This window comes from Pipra filicauda, unplaced genomic scaffold, assembly GCF_003945595.2.
Source record: "Pipra filicauda isolate LSUMZ 115617 unplaced genomic scaffold, ASM394559v2 scaffold786_size88705_pilon, whole genome shotgun sequence".
Classification (NCBI taxonomy): Eukaryota; Metazoa; Chordata; class Aves; order Passeriformes; family Pipridae; genus Pipra; species Pipra filicauda.
The window spans coordinates 1-8492 of NW_024104960.1; the positions used below are offsets into that span (position 1 = coordinate 1).

At 57.0% G+C, this 8492-nt stretch overlaps 1 protein-coding gene across 1 annotated transcript; it reads left to right on the forward strand.

The window, feature by feature from the left end:
* The first annotated feature begins 4100 nt into the window (after positions 1-4100).
* Positions 4101-7630, forward strand: LOC114001397 (class II histocompatibility antigen, B-L beta chain-like). The gene is made up of 5 exons (XM_027746513.2): positions 4101-4185; positions 4701-4970; positions 5606-5887; positions 6183-6289; positions 6391-7630. The coding sequence occupies exons 1-5, from the start codon at positions 4101-4103 to the stop codon at positions 6397-6399; spliced, it is 753 nt and encodes a 250-aa protein (XP_027602314.1). The 3' UTR covers positions 6400-7630.
* Positions 7631-8492: the final 862 nt, after the last annotated feature.

The following is an 8492-nucleotide window of genomic DNA, read 5'->3' on the forward strand; positions in this document are numbered from 1 at the left end:
CCCCTGAACACCCTTCCCTGGGCACCAGAACCCCCCTGAGCCCCCATTCTCAAATGGGTACTACCCTGAACCCCCGTTCCTGGGCACGGGGACCCCCTTGCACCTCCTCCCCCAGCATTGGGACTCACCTAAACCCCTTTATCTGGCACTGGCAACCCCAGAACCTCCATTCCCGGGAACGGGAGACCCTCTGAATCCCCATTCCTGGGAAGGGGACTCCTCTGCAGCCCTTCCCTGGTACAGGGACCTGCCTACACTCCCTTATCCAGCCTGTGGAACCCCCATTCCTGGGCACAGGGACCTCTGAAACCCCATTCCTGGCAAGGGGATCCCCCTGAACTCCCATTCCTGAGCACGGGAACCGCCCTGAACTCCCATTTCTGGGCACTGGGACTCCCCTGAACATCCATTTGCAGGCACAGGGACCCTCCATGCCCCTGTTCCTGGTACCAGGACCCCCCTGAATCCCTATTCCTGGGCACCAGGATCCCCCTGACCCACCTCATCCAGCACTGGGACCCCCTGAACCCCCATTCCCAGACACGAGGACCCCTCTGCACCCCATTCCCAGCCCCAGGATGAGAAGGGAAAATGTCCAGTCGCTATTGGGAAAATGTTGCCCTGCTGTTGATAAGGGAGACTGTTCAGCTGCGGGTGCTGGGGAGGGTGTGAAGGTGCCTGCAATCGGCACAGGTCAATCAGTGCCATGGGAAGGGGCGGGGCTGTTGCTCAGAGAACAGCCGGGTTGCCGGTGAGCAGCCAATGGGGAGCTGCCCAGAGGCAGCCAATGGGAAAGCTGCACGGGGGCGCAAAGGGGCAGCCAATGGGAGGGTGCGATGGAGCAAATGTAGCCAATGAGCAGCCAATGGGACACCAAGCGGACGGACGGGCAGCCAATGAGGAGCCGTCGCCAGGGGAAGGCGCTGAGCGACTGCGCACGCTCCGAGAGAGGAAGACGTTGAGCCTTCACCCCCACGACCACCGAGACGAGCAGCAGAGAGAAGTGCGCAGGGCCAGGGGCGTGTCCCGAGATTTACAGAGAGCACCAACCACTGCCGGTGGGTCATGAATATGTAACACACGTGACGTCTTGATCAGGACGGGATCTACATCCGATACCGTACTGATGGAAGCCCTTTCAACCTAAGGGGACTGAAGGCCCACACCAAGACCTTAAACCATCTTGTCCAGGAGCTGCTTTATGCTGATGACGCCGCCCTCGTCGCTCACACAGAAGCAGCTCTGCAGCGTTTAACATCCTGCTTTCCTGAGGCTGCTGAGTTCTTTGGGCTGGAAGTCAGCTTAAAGAAAACAGAAGTTCTCCATCAACCTGCACCTCAGGAAGTCTTCCATCATCCCCATATCACCATTGGCCAATCAGAGCTCAAATCAGTCCAGCAATCTAATTACCTAGGCAGCCTCATCTCCTCGGATGGTGAGATTGATGGGGAGATGGACAACAGGTTAGCAAAGGCATAGAGAGCTTTTGGAAAACTCCATAAAAGAGTTTGGCGAAATAAACACTTGAAGAAAAGCACAAAGATCAGTGTTTACAGAGTTATTGTGCTGTCTACTCTCTTATATGGGTCTGAATCATGGGTCATCTACAGCCACCACCTGCGACTCCTGGAACGCTTCCATCAACGCTGCCTCCGTACAATCCTAAACATCCACTGGTCAGATGATGTGACCAATCCATCTGTTCTAGAACAGGCAGCAGTCACAAGCATTGAGGCCATGTTGCTGAGAACACAGCTGTGCTGGGCAGGGCACGTCTCCAGGATGAAGGACCAACCACCCCCTCCCTAAGATCGTGCTCTGGGGTGAACTTGCCACCGGCTGCCGCAAGAGCGGAGCCCCAAAGAGGAGATACAAGGACTGCCTGAAACAACATCTCAGCCTTGGCCACATTGATCTTCATCACTGGTCTACTCTGGCCTCCAGTCGGGAGGTCTGGAGACACCCCATCTCTAACGCTGCTGCTTCCTTTGAGAACACAGCAGGATCACCATCGAGGAGAAAAGACAACGCAGAAAGAACCGTGTCCTGTCGATCCCATCCAAGGAGTCTTTCTGCTCTGCCTTTTGCAATCGAATATGTCTATCTCCTATTGGCCTCTTTAGCCACCAGTGTGCTTGTAGCAAATGTGGGCAGAGCCCTTCCCAAATCTTCATTCACGAAGCCCAATTAATTAATTGGATATTAATTTGGGAGTCTGGACTCATTGTTTTATTTGGTTCTGGAACTGGTATTTGGTTTATTTGGTTTTGGAAACAGGTATTTGGTTTATTTTTTATTATGGGTACTTCAAGTTGCAAAGAAAGAATCTTGAAGAAATCCTTTCTGCTATTTTGGATATTAACTTGTGATTTCTGGACTTATAAATTGATTTGGTTTAGAAACTGGTATTTGGTTTATTTTGTATTCTTGAACCATTGGAAACAAATTGGGACTCCTTTGGAGGGACAAAGCTGTTGATGCTCCAGGGGTTCCAGGATCCTGAGGATTCCAGTGCCCACTGAAAGTGTTATTCAGGGAGATCCTCTCAGTCCCTGGATGCGGGGAGTTCCAAGCAAGATCCCTGGGATTTTATTAAGACATTAAAAGGTTTATAAAAGGTATATAAAGGTATATAAAAGGTATATAAAGGTACCTAACCAACATAGAAATGGAGCTCTATAATATAATATGATTGACTTATAAAAAGTTGTGATAGAACTGTAAAAAAAGAGGTGTGATGCCTCAGAGCTTTTTGGAATTTTTATCTTTTGTAGATTTTAGAAGTAGTGGTGTAGTGATTGTAGATTTTAATGTAGCTGCATTCTATCCCTTACCCTGTAGCATAATGTTTGGACATCCCCAACCCTGTTACCCCATCCCATATCAACCCCTCTAAATCCCGTTAGTGTGTTTAGTCTTCTTTTCAAGGTAGAATTGTAGAAAAGCCTGGACCAGAAGACATCACACAGACACAGCCACCTTCAAGCCCAGAACTTTGGAGGAGCTCCAAGGACTGTGGGTGCTGCGAAGAAGATGAAGCTGAGGAAGAAAGACCCCAAACCCAGTTCCCAAAGGGGTGTGTCAGGGGCAGAACGGGGCAGAACTGGGGGGTGGAGAGATCTGGGGTTGGATGGACCTTGTTATAAAATCACAGAGCCACTGCCTGGGGGGTGCACGTTGTGTGTGTTCCCCTGGCCTGAGGCTCCACTAAAGGACCTGCTCTCTTTATCTCATCTCATCCACTCCCCTGGCCTGGAGTCTTTTCCTCCGCGCTCTCTTGAGGCAACTGGGACTGGACCTACCAGGTGCTGGGGATGCTGGAAATCCCCCCCGGTGCCGGGTGGAGCACGTCAGCCTGGAGCACCCCCTCAGCCGGGACTGGGGTACAGCCCGGCCCCCCCAGCACCGGGGGCACACTGGCAGGGGGGTGAGGGGCTCTGGGGGCCGTGGGGGGAACTGGGAGGGAGTTTGAGGGGTAAGGGAAAGGGTCTGGCGGGAAATGGAGAGGCTGAGAAGGAGGTTGGTGGGTGCTGGGAGGGCTGAGAGGGGCTTTGGTGAGTCCTGGGGGCAACTGGGAGGGAGTTTTGTGGGAGCCTTTTGGGGATGGGAGCAGCTTTGTGGGGAAATGGAAAGGCTGAGAAGGGATTTGGGGGGGTCCTTGGAGGGCTGAGCGTCCCAGCCTGGACCCCCCAATCCATCCCCGTGCTGATTTTGGGGGGGTCGTTTATCCCCCTGTACCTGCTTTTGTTCTGACACCAGCTGACTGCTCCCGGTGTTCCCAGTAAAGCTTCCCAATTCTCTGCACTCCCTGGATGCCCAATTTTGGGTTCACCTGAGCTGCCCCCTCCCCCACGGACCGCCCCGAACCCCCCAGCCCCGGGGCTGCCGCGGGGGCCCCCAACGGCCCTCAGCCAATCCCAAAGCGCCCACGCCGCCCGCGCCCAATCCCAGCGCGCCGCGCTGATGACTCATCAGTCGCCGGGAAGACGCCTCGAAAAAGGCCCCAACTGCGCCCTCAGCCAAGCCCAGCGCGCCCCAAACCCCCCAAAACGGCGCCGCCCGGCTGGTTTGGGGCTGTCAGCAGCTGTCCGGCGCTGGGCATGGAGCGTGTGCGGGGAGCTGGGGCCGTGCTGGCGGTGCTGGTGGTGCTGGGAGCCCCCCCGGCTGCGGGCGAGGAGCTGTCGGGTGAGCGGGGGGGCGGGCAGGGGGGTGGGGTGTGAAAGGGGGGTAAAGAGGGGAGAAAAGAGGGGTTGGGAGCCCCAAAAGTGAGTGCGAGGCGGGTTGGAAGGCCCAGAGTGAGTGGGAGGGGGGTGGGAGCCCTAAAGTGAGGTTGGGGGGTCTGGAGATTGTGGGGCCGGTGGGAAAGGGGTGGGAGAGGGGGGCAAGGGGGTGTGGGAGATCAGGCAGAGGGGTGCCCTGGGGGTCCCTGGGTGTCCCTTGAGCCCTGGAGCGGTTCCCTGGGACTCTGGGGGGGTCGGATCCGCATTGAGGGAGTCCCCAACCACCTTGTCCATCCTGGGGGACCGATGGGGGGGTTCGCCCCCAGCCAAGAGCCGGTACTGGGGCGTCCGTGGGGCAGAGGGGGGTGGGAAAGGGGGGTCCGGGGTGGCCCCCTGAGCTCCAACCCTGCTGGAGTGGAATAGGGCCTGAGGGGCAGGGGGGGTACGGGGCACCCCCTGCCCCGTGTCCTGCACACACAGGGGTGTTCCAGCTGATGACAAACCACGAGTGTCACTTCATCAACGGCACCGAGCGGGTGAGGTTCGTCGAGAGGCACATCTACAACCGGGAACAGTTCCTGCACTTCGACAGCGATGTGGGGGTCTATGTGGGGGACACCCCACGTGGGGAGACCCTGGCCAGGCACTTCAACAGTAAACGGGAATGGCTGGAGTACAAACGCTCTGCGGTGGACAGGTACTGCCGGTACAACTACAAGGCTGATGCTCCGTTCACCGTGGAGAGGAGAGGTGAGTGTGGGTCACAGTGGGTCCCCTCGGGCCCTGCCCTGGGAATGACCCTGGAGCCCCTCAAACCGTCCCTGGGAATCACCCCAGACCCCTCAGCCCTCCCTCTGCCATTCCCCATGCCCTTTGGCCCCCTCCCAGTTCTTCCCAGTCCACTCCAGTCTCTCCTAGTTTCTCCCAGTTTCTCCCAGTGCACTCCAGTCCATCCCAGTCCATCCCAGTCTCTCCCAGTGCCCCCCGCGTCTCCACCCCGCTGGGGCCACCGAGCTCACGCCCCTCAGTCAATCCCAGCGCGTCTCTCTGATGACGCTCCAGTTGCCAGGCAGACCCAAACCAAAGAGTTCCCTCACCACGACTCAGCCTCCCAGTCCCCATCGCTTCCTTCCCAGTCCAGACCAGTCCAGACCAGTCCCTCTCACTCCATTCCCAGTCGTTCCCACTTCACTCCCACATCTCCCAACTCTCTCCCCAGTGCCCCCCCAGCCCATCCCCTTCTACCCCACTCTATTCCCAGTCCCTCCCAGTGCCATCCCAGTCCCTCCCAGTGACATCCCAATCCCTACCAATGTCCTACAAGTCCTCTCCCCTCCCTCCCAGTGCCCCCCAGCTCAGCTCAGTGTCTCCCCCGTCCCTCCCAGTGCCCCCCAGCGTGTCCATCTCGCTGGTGCCGTCGAGCTCCCAGCCCGGCCCCGGCCGCCTGCTCTGCTCCGTGATGGATTTCTACCCTGCGCCGGTGCAGGTGAGGTGGTTCCAGGATGGGCAGGAGCTGCCGGAGCACGTGGTGGCCACCGACGTGGTCCCCAACGGGGATTGGACCTACCAGGTGTTGGTGATGCTGGAAATCCCCCCCCGGCGCGGGGTCACCTACAGCTGCCAGGTGGAGCACGTCAGCCTGGAGCACCCCCTCAGCCGGCACTGGGGTACGGCCCGGCCCCCCCAGCACCGGGGGCACACTGGCAGGGGGGGCAGGGGGGAAAGGGGGCAACTGGGGGCAACTGGGAGGGAGTTTGGTGGGTGCTGGGGGTGATGGGAGGGGGGTTGGAGAGTCCTAAAGGGGTTGAGAGGGGCTTGGTGGATCGCAGAGGGGCTGGGAAGGGACTGGCAGGAGGTTTCATGGGGTGCTGGGTGGGCTGGGGGAGAGCGGGACGGCATTTGTGGGGTGCCGGGTTGTGTGTGGGAGGTTTTGGGGGTGCTGACCCCCCCGGCTCCCCCCAGAGATGCCACCGGACACCGTCCGCAGCAAGATCCTGGTGGGGGTCGGGGGCTTCGTCTTGGGCTTGGTCTTCCTGGCGCTGGGGCTCGCCTTCTACCTGTGGGAGAAGGTAAAGGGGGGTCCCCGGGGGTTTTTTCCCCCCCTTGCCCACAGCCTCTGTGCCCCCCCTGCCCCCCCACCCTGCTCTCACCCCCTTTTCTCTCCCCACAGAGCTCCTGAGCCACCGGCGGCCGCAGCCCCTCCCCGTGGCCTCGGGCCCAGCCGGGACCCCCCAGTCCATCCCCACACTGAGTTTGGGGGGTCGTGTGTCCCCCCCAGCCCTGCTTTTATTCTGACCCCAGCCGGCTGCTCCCAGTGTTCCCAGTAAAGCTTCCCAGTTCTCCCCAGTCCCTGTTACTGGGGGGCAGTGAGGGCAGGGGGGAGGGGATCCCTGTCACAGCTTTACTTCTTCTAAAAAACCAAGCAGGAATTTTTCTTTCCCCTGCCCCACTGGAAAAGAAAGATGTTGAATGGGGGAGGGGGCTTTGCCTTGGGTGACTCACACCCACAAAAGAACTGGCCCAGCCCACATTGCAGGTTGGGAGCCCTCAGAAGGCTCTGGGGGGGTGGAGTTTTTTGCTTTCTCCTGGGCAAAGGGCAAGGCCCTTCCCTTTGGCCTTAACTCAGGCAAGGGGTGTGTTGGAGAGGCTCCGAGGTCCTTTTGTTCTCGGCCTGCTCATCTGGCTGTTTGCTGGTTCCCGTTTGCCTTCGTTTCCTGCGCCCTGTTCTGCCCCCAGCCCGGACCTGCTCGGACTTCATGGGACAGGTTTGACCCCCTGTACCAGGGTGAATTTATGCTGATACTTTTGGTCTGTGTTTTGCCCTGCCACCTGAGAAAGCTTTGCTCTTTCCCTGCCAAGTTATGGGAAAACAAGCCCTGATAAACAGGAAAGTTGTCCTTGAAGAGAGCTTCTTGTATAAACTGTTGTAATTGGCATTCTGTGATTGGCCAGATGTCCTCCAAGGTCGCTTGAAGGAGAGTTTGAGGAGGAGGATGAGGAAGGCTCGACCCCAGACTCAATTAAGAAAGACCCCCAAAACACACTGCACGTGCGTGAGGGGATTTCCCAAGTTCTCACGCGTGTGCAGAAGAGATGCACTGACATAACCAGGGGTGGGACTGAGGGCCTCGGGCTGGGCGGTGCTGGCCACACCTGGGAGGTGGTAGTAACTCAATTAATTGTATAAAAGTAGACAGTGCTTTCTTGGCTGCAGGTTAGGCTTTACTTCAAGGACAACGTTTCCTTTGGCGGGAACACCTGCCAGTTTGTGAACTTACTGACTCTCCGAGGATGCAGCTTCTGCTCTGGGTAATTATAGGTATGCCAGGTCGGTAAGAGAACTTTATGGGCAACAGCTGGGTGACTGAGAAAGTCATGCTGGGGGCTTATTTCTCTCCTCCTTCCTCTCTTTTGGGTTTGTTCATTTTCTTGGCCACCTTTTGTAATAAATATTGTTTTATTTTTTTGTTGAGCTAGCAACGGTGTCTTTATTTCGTGTCTGTATATCTCGGACCTTCCCTGATACAATAACCGCTCCCCAATATATCAGCACTGTCCCTGTGATGTCACCGCTGTGCCTGTGATGTCACAACTGTCCCTTTGATGTCACCACTTTCTCTGTGATGTCACCAATGTCATTGTGATGTCACCGATGTCCCTGGGATATCACCACTTTCTCTGTGATGTCATCAATGTCCCTGTGATGTCATCATTGTCTCTGTGATGTCACCGCTGTCTGTGTGATGTCACTGCTGTCCCTTTGATGTCACTGCTGTGCCTGTGATGTCATTGCTGTCTCTGTGATGTCACCGCTGTCCCTGTGATGTCACCGCTGTCCCTGTGATGTCACCGCTCTGCCTGTAATGTCACCAATGTCCCCGTGATGTCATCAATTTCTGTGTGATGTCACCGCTGTCCCTGTGATGTCACCGCTGTGCCTGTGATGCCACCACTGTCCCTCTGATGTCACCGCTGTCTCTGTGATGTCACCGCTGTCTCTGTGATGTCACCGCTGTCTATGTGATGTCACCACTGTCCCTTTAATATCACCGCTGTGCCTGTGATGTCACCGCTTTTTCTGTGATGTAACGGCTGTCCTTGTGATGTCACCGATGTCCCTGTGATGTCACTGCTTTCTCTGTGAGGTCACCGCTGTCTCTCTGATGTCAATGCTGTCCCTGTGAGGTCACCGCTGTGTCTGTGATGTCATCAATGTCTCTGTGATGTCACTGCTGTCCCTGTAATGACACTGCTGTCCCTGTGAATTACCGC

What these genes read in the sequence shown, in the direction of transcription:
- LOC114001397 (XM_027746513.2), top strand. Translation starts at nt 4,101, where the DNA reads ATGGAGCGTGTGCGGGGAGCTGGGGCCGTGCTGGCGGTGCTGGTGGTG. An exon ending in TGCGGGCGAGGAGCTGTCGG is followed by an intron (nt 4,186 to 4,700) that starts GTGAGCGGGGGG and finishes CTGCACACACAG; the next exon opens with GGGTGTTCCAGCTGATGACA. An exon ending in CCCCCTCAGCCGGCACTGGG is followed by an intron (nt 5,888 to 6,182) that starts GTACGGCCCGGC and finishes GGCTCCCCCCAG; the next exon opens with AGATGCCACCGGACACCGTC.